General features: G+C 41.1%; 2 protein-coding genes across 3 annotated transcripts in view; both read right to left on the bottom strand.

Moving 5' to 3' along the window:
• The window catches only part of si:dkey-234i14.2 (heterogeneous nuclear ribonucleoprotein C), a 63,872-nt gene extending 59,960 nt beyond the window's left edge, over positions 1-3,912 (bottom strand). Inside the window, exon 1 of the mRNA XM_034581229.1 lies at positions 3,908-3,912. The gene's annotated coding sequence lies outside the window, so the exon portion shown is untranslated. The remainder of the gene's footprint in view (positions 1-3,907) is intronic.
• LOC117759212 (C-type lectin domain family 18 member A-like) lies at positions 2,689-15,095 on the bottom strand. 2 transcript variants are annotated; one of them, XM_034581228.1, is made up of 12 exons: positions 14,853-15,095; positions 13,584-13,675; positions 8,821-9,054; positions 8,603-8,700; positions 7,967-8,088; positions 7,353-7,460; positions 7,145-7,237; positions 6,645-6,751; positions 6,403-6,532; positions 6,147-6,243; positions 5,348-5,439; positions 2,689-3,247 (listed from the first exon to the last, which is right to left on the bottom strand). In XM_034581228.1, the coding sequence occupies exons 1-12, from the start codon at positions 14,956-14,958 to the stop codon at positions 3,210-3,212; spliced, it is 1,317 nt and encodes a 438-aa protein (XP_034437119.1). In that variant the 5' UTR covers positions 14,959-15,095; the 3' UTR covers positions 2,689-3,209. The 2 variants fall into 2 exon arrangements, with proteins under 2 accessions (XP_034437119.1, XP_034437118.1); XM_034581227.1 differs by having other exon boundaries at positions 2,689-3,213.
• Between the last annotated feature and the right edge of the window lie 528 nt (positions 15,096-15,623).

Below are 15,623 nucleotides of genomic sequence, written 5' to 3'. Positions count from 1 at the left end.
TACTTTATTTCCCCATAAAATGTATTCAACCTCTCCAGCCTCATACATTATGCAAATGTGTCTGAAATGATCCATAAAACATCAAGGATCATTTTCATTTGTTGGAATGGTAAATCCAGAGAAAACCTTGACTATTGTGTTAAAAATATCTTCTTAAAATATAAATATGATGAAGATGATGAGGATTGTATATGATGTCTAACAGAGAGGGTCAGTTTGACAATTTGGGAACTATTTCCTTTATTCCAGAGTTAGAAGATCAATACCACTTTTATGTTCGTTTGTGCTCCAGCCCCCCCTGCCACCCTTAAAGGATGAGTGTATAGATAATGGATAGATGGATGTTTGTTTGAGTTAGGCCCCAGAGACGCATAACTTAGCTTAGCAGAGAAACTGGACACAGGATAAAAACATAGACTGTGTATAAAGATGGTCGACGTGGCTCCACTTTCTCTCACCATCCAGAAATGAAGCCAAAAAATACCTGATATGAACGCTGCCATCCTGCACATTTGGGGGATTGAGCCACGGTAGCGAGGTCCCATGCACCGATACACACGTACAACCAGTGGTCAGTCAGTCTGAGCTCAGGCTGCCGGCTTTAGAAATTACATTTACAGAGAAGAGTGGTAAAAAGAGCTATATAGAGCTTTTCTATCTGTGAGCAAGAATAAACCTTTTTTCCTAAATGTTGGACTATTCTTTGACAGTAACAGTAGGGTCTATGGGAGCCTGTTTGAATCACTAAGAAGTGAACAAATCTGATCAGCTCGTGTTTTGTGGACTCACAGTATAAGACTGAGTCCCAGGTGAAAATCTGACTGTGAATGCACTGTGAGATGGACCCGACATCTCTTAGAGGTGCTGCAGAGGGAAAAATATATGTGTTCAGTAAAGTGGAAACCCAGTTAGGCTGAAAGACCTCATTCCGTGACCTCATCCTTGTTTTGTTCATTTGTATAATTTCACTGCAGCTCTGTAAGTTGGTCTGACACCATTATCTACAGCCTGCTGCTTCATCATCTACCATCCAGGGTCTTCCTCAGCTTACTGTGAGTCGGACCTTGTAGCCGCCATTGAACACTCACTGACCTTATCCTCGCAAACACGCACACCCATAACACACACACAGGGTTTTCAATCTACAGGTCTGTTGAACAACTACAGACAACTGATTTATTTAAGGTCATGTCTTGCTCTGCATCGTAGGTCACGTTTTTACTTTTTATTACAGTATTTCCTGTTTTAGTGTCTGTAACTGCTCCACCTCATTTCAGATGCCCACTTCCTGCCCTTGTGTTCCCTGCTTCTGTGATAAGCTGTGTCTCAATTCGGGGGCAGCATCCTTCGGAGGCTGCATTTGAAGACCGATTGTGTCCCAGCAAATGCGTCCCCCCCCACCCCGAGTAACGGAGGCTCAACCAGGTGAATCCTCCGCGGCCCAGCATATCCCATGATTCATTGCGCTTCTGTGACAAACTATTTTTCAAAGAGGTAATGGCGGCAAAAAGCGAGGCAAAAACGTCAGGATTTATTTTTAAATGTAAGTACTCAACCGAAAAATTAATGGTAAAAAAATATTGACATGGTGGTGACGCAATAAGAGGACCACACCGTCTCATTTCGGTTTGGCCAACGCGGTGTACGCAGCGGATGAAGGATGCAGCTGACCTCGGCTGAGTAGACCGGGTCCTCTGAAGGATGCTGCCCCTGAATTGAGACACAACTATTCAACTGTCTGTCCTGCCCTGATGTGTCTGGTCTAATTGTCTCCCCCTCTTCTTGTGTAGTAACACTGTTTGTTCTCTGCCTTCTGTGCCTGTTTGTATTTGATCCAGCTCCCAGCGTACCTGCATTTTCTGGTGTTAGTCATCCGGTGTTTTTGCTTCATTAGTTCCTCGACCTTGAGTTTGCCTCCTTCTGCCTGTGTACTGAACGAGCAGAAGTAAATAAAGACTTGCAAAGCCTGAGCATTTTTGGAACCTGTTCAGTCTTGAGGAATACTTGCCCTTGTGGTTGTAGGTTGTGATATTTAGACTAATAAGGCAAACACACACAATAACACAACAGAGTAGTATTTCCTTGACATTTTCAATTCATATTTTACTAACCACCTCCTTGTATGCTCTGAAGTCAGTGGTTTGTGGCGTCTGCGTGTAGACAGATCAAGTTTTGTTACCAGCTGCTGAGTCACAGTGTTGTCATGGGCTGGGGAAAACTCAGCAGCAGAAATGCATGAAGCACCTCGAGAAATCTGTTGATTTGATTTCGTGTTATTCTGATAAAGGTCAGGTGAATCTACCACCTCTCTCAAAGTCCCACATGGTGAGAGTCAAGTTTTTAAACATGTTAACATGTTAAAACGTTGATATTATATAAGACATATCTTGTGGCTGAGTATTTCCACCTACCCACTGCATTAAACAAATACCAGACTGAAAACAAAGAACAGATTCAGACAGCAAGGGGTTGTGTCACAAACCTAAGAACCCAATCCTATCCACTTCCAATGCCAGATGTTTTTGTTACACTCATGTTCAAACTCTCTCCAGTTATTCCTTGTGTTGTATAATCAGGTTTTGGATTTTCCCCGCCCATGTCATATTTAACATGTGGCAGACTTTTCATTCAAACTGAAGCTGCTCACTCAGAGGATACGTGCAAAGAATATTCAATGACCACTTGACATACAACAGTTTAATGATACATCATTTACAATATGCAGTATATACATTAAACTACCCTGATGCATCTACAGCGATTGACAGAAGATACCAACGAGAGTGGTTGTTGTCACATCTGGCATTTAACATGTACAGTACAGCAAACCTAGTTTCACCCATAGACTGTATATAAAAGTGGATGACATGACTTCTCCCCAAAAGTGAAGCCAAAACGTCTTGATTGCCCCCTGGTGGCTGGCTTCAGTGTAGGTCATAAGTCCCACCTCCTCTTTATTAGCACGGGAGACAAACAGGTTCATTATTTGACATCAAAATGGGTTGAAATGATTGACAGCTGAGACTGACTTGAGATTGTTTGAGCGCGTTTATCGAAGGGACGTTGCTACTGCAGCTCCATCCCCCACTGACTCTGGCTCCAAATGTCTTGTATCCAGGATGTTTTAGCTCCATTTCTGGATAGTGGTGACGGGTCGTCCATCTTAATTTACAGACCATGGCTTCACCACTTTGAGGAATCGAGGTCCATCACCTGCCATCGTTCCACCGGGCAATGTGCTCTGCAGCTATGACACACACACACACACACACACACACACACACACACACACACACACACACACACACACACACACACACACACACACACACACACACACACACACACACACACACACACACACACAAACACACATTATAAAACAATGTAAAAATATTATGTTGAGAAATGAAAAAAATTTAAGTATCAAAAAGAGGTTTGGTTGTGTCCTAATCCTTCTTTTGTAGCTGTTATTAAGGTGCAGCATGAAAGAAGAGATTAAAACTATAGACCCCGCGCGCACACAAACACACACATGTACACACAGTACTCTGAAGCATAGTAAACATATTTTACTGTCTCCCCCTTAGGCTGTATGATATCCACTTATCGTTTTTATTACCAATAACACAACACAGTCATGAAAGCTGTAGATGACTTTGGGGTGAAAGGCCCTATCGGCTTATAATCAGCCGAATTTATGAATTTCACTCTTTGTTGCTGCCGTGAAATTCCGCCTTTTATTTTGAGAGGAAGGGCGAGATTATGACTGATTGAAGAATATGCACATACGATTAGCTTTCTAACGACCTCTATGCTAATGTAGCTTAACCGCCGTTATAATCTGACCCTCGAGCCCTCTCTTGATCACGAACTACCAGTCCTGTTTTACACAAACACCAGCTACACAGGCTGGATCATTAAGAGCTCTTCAAAAAGCAAGTTGTAAAGAATTCGTCCCTGTGTCGTTGACCACATACAGAACAGATCGCTCTTTCAGCTCCGATCAATAGCAGATTACATACCAGCCACTCGCAAAGACACACTCAAGTGGGTAAAACTAAACATCTGCCGCCATCTCATCCCTCTTGATCAATGTAAGTGGTGTGTGTGTGTCTACACACTGTGGGTCTTTGTGTATATTGATTATTTGAAGGCTCTTGATGGCGAACACTGAGTGTCATTGATTTAGACTGAGTGCCATGTTTGAATGTGTGGGCAGGATCACAGAGATTCCAATGTTGTGTTCACATCATTAACGAACACCCTGGATTATCATTTTACACTTCACCCTGCAGTGACTGTCAGTCACAGAGGCAGTAAAATATGTAAATACTAGTGAACACAGTCATTTCACTGTACAGTTTGAATAAAAAATATAAAAAGATAACATTTTGAAACGATATTTGTGTTCAGGTCAGGTTCTGTCACGTTGGCTGGTTCTACTTGATTCTTTACACTGCAGGTTCCTGTAATCAGGGAGAACATCGGGCTCAGGACGAGTTCGGTCACAATAAACACACTTGTATCTTCCCCAGGATTTGGAGGACTGAGTGGCTGCCCATTGCTTAGGACCATAGACTTTATATTAAGATGCAAAGATGGAAGATGACCAAAAAGTGAAGCCAAAGCCTCTTGATCGCCCCTTGGTGGCTGGCTGCAGTGTAGGTCATAAATCCCCTCCTCCATGCTAGTAAATGGGACATGGTGCAAACTAAAATGTACACATCTAATACATTTTTCTTATCACATTGATTGTTGTTAATTTTTTACGGTAAGTTTGGTTTATCAGATGCTATAGAATTGGGTAAGACGTAAAGATTGACAGTTGGGACTTCAAGTATCAGCAGGACCTTGATTTAACAAAGATATAAGAAAATACAAAAGCGAATAATTAGGCTTCAATTTTGGTAACAGGTTTAATAATGTGTCAAGACTACGCTTCTGTGTGTTTTCAGACCCGTACTCTCTTTATCAGAATCAGCCTCACCACAAATATAGGTCGGCTACATTTTGTCAGAAGGAGGGGGACACCTGCACTGAATCCTGCTTTAATGGTTGGATGGTCGGCTATGGGACCTTGAGAGAGACAAATCTGTTTCGCCATGACACTCGGAGCATGATGGTTTTCTGGATCAGAGCAGCTGCTGCTGGACGGACAGCAGGAGGTGAAAGTCAGTCTCCCTTGTGAGTCCAATGTGGACATGTTGCAGCTGAAGACATGCAGCCAACCGTGTACAGAGGCAAGAGAGAAAGTGACTCTGTGGTTAACATCTCCACCTCACAGCATCACACTGGGTGGTCAGTGAGAGAACTTCCTCCCCCCCTCTCCCTGAAGAAGCCTTACCATGTTGGCAGATGTATCGGTTCCGTGTTTTACAGCGCTGGTCATTCCAGTTGAAAGCACTTGATGCCTGCAGCTCGACACAGTTTCCAAAACTGGACAGAGACAGAGTACATGGGGGAAGGTTTTACAGTGAATGAGGATAAAAGTCAGATCACTCACATTTTATTTTCCTGTTTGAAGTGGAAATACAACCAGCATAGGAAACATTTTTATAGTGTAGACAGAGGGACAGACAGAGGGACGGCTGGATGGATGGATAGATGGATAGATGGACAGATAGATAGATGGACAAATAGATAGATAGATAGATAGATAGATAGATAGATAGATAGATAGATAGATAGATAGATAGATAGATAGATAGATAGATAGATAGATAGATAGAGAGAGACATCTAGTGGTCTGGGTGAAGGTTGCAGGTCAGTCAACATCACTGTCTGGATTTACATATTGGTAATAAATTACAGGCAAATGCTGAATAAACAAGTGCAATTCATAACTGCAGAGGCTTCCATACAGAGAACAAGGACTCACTAGTTTTGTGCTGAGATGAGGCCTTTTCTCTTATCTCCTGTATGGAAATAGTTTAATTTGAACTGCTTGCAGGCTTGAAAGATTACATTCTTTTGTGACTTACATTTTGCAGTTGTAAACCAGATTACAACAAAAACCTGAAGCTTCCACAGAGAAATAAGGTTTCCTGCTCTCGGGTGATATGTGTTGTTGTTTGTTTAGCTCCATTGCCACCCAGCCATCTCTGTTTGTGATGCACTCTGCAGTAGCTAAACGGGTCTCTTACCCTTGGTTGTCAGGTTGCCCAAAGGCGAAGCTGCTGAATCCAGCGATCTCTCCTGTGTCCCAGCGAAATGAGTCTTTCAGAGGCTTATATGTGAGACCTGGGGAACAAAAACAGTGCTGTTGTATCCGTGCAGCATCTCCACCTGTTGCTGAACCTCATCAAAATGACAGCAGTCTGCTACAGTATCCCAGTGGTAGAGAATATTGTGTTGATTTAACAGGTTACACATTTGGATGACCAAGATGAAAGATTGTACCAATCCAGAAATTCCGTGTCTCAAAGTCGGCGTTGGTGACCTCATTACTTGTCTCCAGGTGACTGAGATAAAACGCCAGGATGTCCTGAACCTTCTGACTGTGGATCTGACATAGAATTCCCCCTTGTTCCTGGTGGTTTGAACAAAGTAAAGACCACAGTGAAAGTCTTGATATAATCATTTCTTTGATGCATGGCTGGAGGACTGACTCTCTCAGTGGGAAACACACACTCATCTCTGACCTGACAGTGAATTTTGGCTCCATAGTAGGTGTCGGCCTCTGAAGACACAGTGAAGCACTCTCCATCTATCATCACGTCACAGCCGTGGAAGGGAAACTGCACTTTCTCTGTTGGGACACAAGAAGGCAACATATCCGTCAGGGATCCAGTTCAGTGAATGCGCTTGAATATATTGTCATCTTTTAAACAGTTTCAGTTGTGCATGTGGATGGGATTTGCAGAAATGTAGTCCGTGCTATCAAACTGAATTTTGTTGTGACAGTGTTGGAATTACATTCACATCATCAGAGCCAGAAGATATGTATGCAATTGAAATGTAAAACTGTCCCACTTAAATGTCTTCAACAACCTTTAAGTCTGAATAAGGATACAGTAGCAAACAGATCTTCCGTAGAGTGTGGGTCTTTGTGTGCTTTCGAATTTTTGAAGCCAATCTGTCTCAGAATAAAAAATAGCTGAGATGTATGATACATTCCTGTACTTAAGTACACTGCACTTACCTGCACACTCAGCACCAGCGTAGCCAACATCACACAAGCAAGAGCATTCTTCTTCTTTGAATTGACCGTGCACACACTGCACACTGCAACGTACTGAAAAACAAACACTGCCATATTAACGTCTGCCTCGCTACCATGAATATTAAAATACTATAGACAACAAACCCATTTAATGTTGCTTGATATGTTTACGGTCTTCTACTGCTACCTTGACAAAAGCGTCCGGTGAAGCCCGCATCACAGTTGCACTTGCATGATGAGATGTTAAGATGGCCGTGCTGACCGCAGCTCATACGACATGGGTTCCTTGGAATCTCTGGTAAAGTAAAGATGCACACAGTTCAATAGAACGGAAAGAGTTTGCATCTTCTACCTGAATTTGTGTGTCAATGTCAGTTGGGATTGGCTCCAGCCCCTGTGACCCTCAAAGGATAAGCAGTATAAATAATAGTTGGATGGATGAAAGACAAAACCTGGATAGAAAATAAAAGGTAGAAACAATGAACAATATTTGACAACCAAAAATATGTCTCATGTGAAGCTGAAATCTTTATGAAAGACGACTTAATGTCATATGCATCAATAACGATAATTAACTATGTTAATTGGGGAAGATGCACAAAATTACCCTGAGAGAAAAATAGAAAATTCCAGATTTATCCTTCAAAAACAGCAGGTCTAGGTCAGGCATTTATATTTCAAGGTTTCATGTTTAATCCTTGGAATTAATTGTGCATTCAAAACCCTCACTGAGTGAACGACCAATGACAGCATACTAAACAGGCATATCTAAATATATGCAGTGCATACATCTGGTCTTACCACACAATCCACCTACATGATCCCACAGTCTAAAGCAGCCAGACATGGAAGACGTGCAGAGGGAGCAGTACAGCCCCGACTTGTAGGGCGTCACCAGGCGGCCATTCACCTCCCAGTTCCCCCTGAAACAACAAATATAAACTGCAGAGCACAGAAGGGACCAACAATTGGATGCCGAGTGATGGCAAGTGAGTTTTAACCATCTTAAATTTCAAATGAACGAATGAAATGTCCACAGAACAAGGACTTGGTTTTACGATATTTACATTCGGACACCTTCATTAATAGGTGCTTTCAGATCCTTTTTCAACACAAGATTCCCTGGAAAGCAGTACTGACACTGAGTGGGTTATCCTGGTACAATAAATTAAAAACAGATCATAATAAAGTAGATGTATTAGATGCAATTCTTTTAATAATAATTAACTTTTTTCCTCTACAGTCAGGCTCCCGCAACCTTTCATGTAAATACTGCTATTTCAAGTATTCCAGTAAGTAAGTTATTTTTGAGCAGGATGGCAGATTCAACTCTCTGTTTGTATTTAGTTTAAAACAAATATTTAATTTGCTCAATCTATGCTGTTCTCAGGTGGATTTGATGTTTTCATTTTTGTTGAAAAGGTTTGTAATGGTTACCCAGGGTAATATGCACAGACAAATATGTCCCAGAGGCCTCCTTCCCTCTGACACAGCTGGCTGGCACAGCCCACATGACTGGAAGTGGCCCACACCATCTACAACAACAACAACAACAGGGATTAGACGCATTAAAACGCCTTTAAAACACATATATGAATATCTAGGAGGTTTCATTGATGCACAAACATGTACAGTTTGTATCAGTGTGTGAATACCTGTGTATAGTGTTGACAGGTGGTGTTCTCTCTACATCGCCCACTCAAGTAGAGAAAATCCCTTCCCTCCTCGAACCAGGAGTCGATGACATCATGAAATGAGGTGACGCCACGAGGAAAACGCTGACTGATCAAGCCAATGTGACTGAGCGTTGTGGGGTGTTGAGGGGAGGGGTCTCTGTGACAGGACTCTGCCATCTCTTTTGCCAGTAAGGCCAACTTCTCATCCCACTCCTAGGGATAAAGACAATAGGAATAGTGTATTTAATCAAATTAGTACACTCCTGCCTTTTTAAACTAGGAATTCCACCCAGTGGTTTGTATGCCGCCGCCAACCAGTGCAGTCGTCATGATGTGTTTCCCCCAAACTCACATGAGGTCACAATCACCTTTGACCACTGAAATCTAATCAGTTGATCTTCAAGTTCAAGTGACAACTGGTCAGAATTTGAAGAAATGCCATAAAGACAGACTTCATCTTGTTCAAGAGGCTTTGTGAGGCCACAGTGACCTCTGACCTCCGACCACCCACATCTAATCAGGTCATTTGTCATCTTGAAATTTGAAAGAATGCTCTCGAGGTGTTTCTTGGGGTCACAATGACCTTGACCTCCAAATTCCTTGAGTCAAAGTAAATGTTTGTGCCAGATGTAACAAAATTCCTGATGGGTGATCCTGATATATCACGTTCACATGAACATGAGGTCATCGTGACATTGACCTTTGACCATCAAATTGTAAGCACTTCATCCGTGAGTCCAAATGAATATTTGTACCAAATTTAAAGAAATACCCTCAAGGTGTTCCTGAGATATCTTGTTCAATATAAAGGTACAGACAAGCAGCAGACCTGTCAGCAGGAGCTGATTATCTTTATCGTGAATAGTTCCTCAACAAGTGATGCATAGAAAGGCATTAAATAATAATTGATAAAAAAAATAATGACTTAGTAATGACATCAATAATTACAAACAGGAAATTCTAATCATCAGATAACTCATTCATCAAAGTGTGCTGTTTGGATCTAATAAAGCTTGTATTGTACTTTGCAGATACTGATTAAGACGGGATGACAGAAGAACTTGTTGGCATGAAGGTCGTTCCTAATAGTGCCTGAGTGATTTAATTATTTTCATGGGTCGGAGCCAACTGTTGGCTGAAGTGGGCGACAGGGCAGGAGACATCTTAGGCAAACTGCCAGGTCGTGACAGGGCCAACAAACACAGACTGACACTCTGGTATAAACACTTCACTAAAGCCCTGGTTTGAGTGGCACATTTTCCAAGCTTTGGATTGGCTGCTTCAAACAAACGACTGGTTTCCAGACAAACTTTCCTCTAAAACTCTGCCACATTTACTTTAGTACTGAAATCATTGCAGTTAGTTCTGTTCCGACTGGGAGGGTCAAATCTTTAACATTTATAAATGATTGATGGATAAATGATGGGTTATTGTTTTTGCATCAGTAATCCTTTGTATGACTCCCGGAGTAACCAATAAGGGAAGGGTAAATTAATTTTTTTTTTTTTTTTTTAAATGAAACTATTTACTGCATTATAGAGAATCTAAGCTCCAGTGTCTCTGGGCGAGGGATATTGGATGTTGGATTTTGATTCTCCTATTTATGCATCCACAGGGGCATTATGTTTTCAGATTGTCCGTCCAATTCTTGTGAGCACAATATACCGACGCCTTAAGTGAATTTCTCAAATTTGGTACAAACTCAGGGAGGAACTGATTAGATTGTGGTTGTCAAAGGTCAAGGTTGTTGTGACCTCACATAAAACATGTTTTTTGCCTTGTGAACTCAATATCTCAGGAGTACCTGCAGGGAATCTTTTCAAATTTGGTACAAAATTTCCATTGGACTCTCCAATGAACTCATTACAATTTGGTGGTCAAGGGTCAAAGGTCACAGTCATAACAACAAAACTTGTGTTTGGCCTCTTGGTCACGATAACTCAAGTCTGACTTTAGGGAATTTCCTCAAATTTGGACCAGTTGTCAGTTGGACCTCAAATATCAACTCATAAGATTTTTTCATTCTTATGAGTTCATTGGTCAAAGCTAAAGGTCACTATTATGGATGCAATATGTCAGGAACACAATACAAAAAAACATTATCGTTGTGAGAGTACTGGTAATTTTTTTGGTTTCTTGATAAACTTTCCTTTAAGAGAAACTTCCTACTTTGAGAAACAAGTTAATTTTATTCCAAGAAAAGTCAAGGTGTCCCATTGCCATCTTTCCTGTCACTGAGCTATCTGTGCATCTACTAAAAAAGGTACATGCATTAATCTCTTAAAATGAAACGTCTATCCAAATGTTTCTGCACGGTTACGCAGTTTGGAGGATAAGTATCAAAGCTATGACTCTGATGTGTGGTGTGGAAAGGCTGATCAAGTTCAGCGTTCACTCTGCTCTGTGATGAGACAAGATCTCGTGGCCAGGAGGTTTGTGATCTTCATATCAAAAGTTCATACTGAACTTTAATTATCTGCATCTGAGAGAGATGGTGTGACCTCATAATACTTTTCACGAGCTCAAAGAAAACTCGCAGACGGGGAACTGGGTGAGAAAAGGAGGAGCATCATTTATTCCTAAAAATATTGTTATCTTATCTCAGCCTTAAGCAAAGCCTAAAGGACTATATTTTAATCACTTAAACACAATCTCACCATAATGCTTGCTGGTTCGTTTCTGTACGTAAAAAAAAAAAATTCCATATTCAGATATTCAAAAACTCAGTGGAAGCCTTGAGCCTTTTAACGTCTATCAGTAAAGCTCTTTAATATGCCTCTTCAGCTCGACAAAGCCCCTCTGAGGGTTTTTGCAGGGAAATTACCTGTAATACCACAGCTGTGAATGCAGAATGATTATCCACATCCTCTTTTTCTCATTACCGCCTTATCAGTTGAGAACAGTTCTCTAAGGCTGAAGAGCAGTCGAAGAAAAGGGCTTCAGTCGGAGCATGTGGCTTTGAGGATGTAATCTATGAAGTGACAGTTTGCCCTGGCACAAATCTCATAGTCGGCCCGGAGGATATCTAATCCATTGTGAGCGTCATAATCCATCATTACCTCTCACAATCACAATCACATGCAGGCAGGACAGTTGTGTGGATGCGGTAAGAACCGAATGGAAACGCAATAGATGAAATGAGATAGGATTGTGTACTTTGCAGAAGGTGGGGTCAGAATAACCCGAGTGAAAGATTAATATTCAGAGTTGGAGCACATTCAACAACATCTCATCGTGGCGCTCTGACCTTTTATATCACTCTGTCAAATTTATGATTGACAGTGTATCTAAAGTAATTTAACTATCTGTGTTCATCTGTAGGGTTAACAGACAAACAAGTGACTAATGATGCTTGATTCTACTTCAATTCTATTTCAGAGGGAAAAAAAGGAGAAAAACATTGGTGTAATTTGACTGTGTGACATTCACATGATGCTATACATAATGCTATACATGATGCTATACATGATGCTATACATAATGCTATACATGATGCTATACATAATGCTATACATGATGCTATACATAATGCTATACATGATGCTATACATGATGCTATACATGATGCTATACATGATGCTATACATGATGCTATGCAAGGCTAATTACTTGTTTTCATTTGTTGGTTGGTCAGCAGCATTACGCAAAAACTACCCAACGGATTTCCACGAAACCTTGGTGGAAGGACATGATATAAACCAGAGGGAACCCATTAAATGGTGTGATTTGTATGGGGGTAGGTCCAGGATTTATTTTTACATTTTCTTAAACATTGTGAGATACGGTATTTTTCAAATTTTTTGTGTTTTTAATGTAACTAGAATGGCACTGAGAGAGTGTGTACCTCTGCCAAGGCCCAACAGTCCCCTTATGAAACTGCATTTCAATTCACTAGATCTGATACATTTTTGTCATCAAGAGCCATGAATAATTCTGTAAGAAAAAATTCTTGGATCTGCCCCCTGATCCAAGTCCACACCAACATTTAATGGGTCCTTCCTTGGTTCTTATCACATCCTTCCACCAAATTCCGTGGAAAACCGTCCAGAACCACTTAATTTCTCGGACATGGAGCCCAACAGAATTATAACATAAGGACGGCTTATGAATCTGCTGCCTATGGCAGTAGGTGTTTAATTTAAAAAGGCATAGAGGTAATGATGTCTGAGCTACTGAGGCCACATGGCTTTCATAGTACTGAGATACAAGCCAGTAGCCAGTCAGATTTACCTTCAGCCTCAGTGTACCCTCAGGTTCAGCTTTTAATGTTATTGGGATTAAAAGGCTGAAACACCTGATACAACTAAATATTATTATTTTCATTATAACAACTAGTCTGACAGAGCTTAAATGTGATAGTAATATATATTTTGTGAAGCACTTTGTAACCTTGTTTAGATAATCGCTACAAGTTATTATTATTATTATATTATATTACAACACGTGTTGACTTTCTCTCCCTCCACTGTTGCATCAGTGGAGGGAGAGAAAGTCTACATTAAAAAGAAAATCATTCTCATAGAGAGCTCTGTGGGCAGTGTAGCACCTTCAGTTTTTAACAAGAGAACATCAACAAATGGATTATGTTAATCTGAAACCCACATTCACACCACACACACACACACACACACACACACACACACACACACACACACACACACACACACACACACACACACACACACACACACACACACACACACACACACACACAGAAGAAACAGACAATAGGTGTCACAAACCATTTTTTGCATGTTAGCTGCCATGGGTCTGACCCGGCTGCGCAGTCTATTGTGCTGGGTGACAATCTGCGAGTACTCCTTCACCCCGAGGCCTGGGAGAAAACAGAAACGCTCATTTAGTATACATCTGCCCCTGTCGCCACGGCAACGGAATGCAATGTTTTGGCGGGATGTTTGAGTTTATGTCAGAGAGTGTGTGTGTGTGTGTGTGTGTGTGTGTGTGTGTGTGTGTGTGTGTTTGTAAAGTTGGTGTATGGACTACGTCACAGTTTCACTCAAGGGTCTCTTCAGTTAAACACAAAATATCAATCAAAACAATGACAATTAATTTTCACCATGTCTGCGTGTACTAAGCTAACAACCTCATTTAAAAAGAAATAATAATACCCTGATCATCACAAACACACATATACCACTCAGGATGCTTTTGGCCTGTATGACAACTTTTCCTTTTTAATAACAGAAGCCACACCATATGACTTCTACATTACATTACTATATATAATGTACTGGAATCATTAATTCAGAGATGTACGGTCGTCCTATGGATAAATAACATGGTCAGGTAGGAACACCCCTGATATTTACTTATTACATCTGAGCACGTCATAAAAAAGTTAGGATGCATTTTCAGATTCAGCTCTGCAGTAACAAGTTGCTAATTGTGCCATGTGTTTGGATAAAATACCATCAACTTGGTAATTTGTTAATCTCATGCTGCACTTATAGAACAGTAGGGCAGTGACAGAAATGCTGGGCTGCTGGTGCTTTGCCAGATAGATTTGGACAGCTAAGAAAACCCAGAGTCCACAGCTTGAAGGATTGCCACTTGACTGTCAGCATTAAGAAAACAACTCCCCACATTCATTAATGTGCCCCATAGGTCACTCACTGTACTGTATTGATGTACAGGGTTAATTCTATGTTATGGTGTTATGCTTAATTCAACCAGGAAGGACCAATTCAGATTTAATATCTCTTCTGTCAGGGAGTCCTGGTTAAGGTTGCTGAATTAGTAAAAAACAGTCAAATATAATTACAAGCAGGGACAAACACACACAAACATACTAAAACACAGCAAACTGATCCATAACAAAGAACACACAACGAAACACATGGGATCGGTAGTTAAAACGAATTAAAGAAAACTTCTAAACATGCCAATGGAGGCGATAGTAAGTTTACAAGTTCATCCTGCACCATAAGCTGTAGTGCGCGTCCCTCGTGGACACCTGACTCGTGCACAGTGAGTGGAAACAGCGTGTTTACCGGCGGTGGAGGAGTCTGGGATCATCCGGTGAGCGAGGAGAAACGGAGCCAGCGGAAACAAAACCACGAACAGTTCCAGGTGCAAGGGAGCTGCTCCAGGCCCCATGGTGGGTGAACTACAGGAGGGTTTCTGTACAAGTGACCGCTCGATCAGAGCTTTCCTGCCCTCCTGCCTCCTCCTCCTCTTCCTCCCCCTCCTCCTCCTCCTCACTCCTCCTCTCCAGCAGTCACCACATGTCTCTATACCTACAAGGACCCACGACTCATTTCATGAGACCGTTTTCTTTATTTAAAAAAAACAAACAATCCATGACAAGAAACTCAAAACAAACATTGTATCTTCAGAGACGTCCTTTCTAAGGATTACAAACAGCCGCAGTGTCACACGTGCGCGTGCAAAACGAGCAGCTCATCATTCACATCTGTAGAGTTTATTCTGTAAAGTAAAACTTAAAAAAATGAAACCACATGACTCAATCATAGAAACGTTTCCATCGCACAATATGTTGTGCTTTTTATGCATCAGTTATGTAACAGAGTTTTTAAAAAGTTTATTGTATTAAAGAATGTGGCCAAACAGTGTTAGAAAAAGTGTAATAGCTCCTGCTATTTAATCATACATAGTAGTTATTACTAATACAGTGATGTCCTTGTCGATGTTACTGAAAGTCGAAGTGATGCTAATTCTAACTTTTTAGTGCCTTGTTTTATTCCCATGAGCACTTTGTAACATTGTTTAGATAAGTGCTACATATCTAAAGTTTATTAGGG

This window comes from Hippoglossus hippoglossus, chromosome 3, assembly GCF_009819705.1.
Source record: "Hippoglossus hippoglossus isolate fHipHip1 chromosome 3, fHipHip1.pri, whole genome shotgun sequence".
NCBI lineage: Eukaryota > Metazoa > Chordata > Actinopteri > Pleuronectiformes > Pleuronectidae > Hippoglossus > Hippoglossus hippoglossus.
This window is presented reverse-complemented; position numbering and strand designations above follow the sequence as displayed.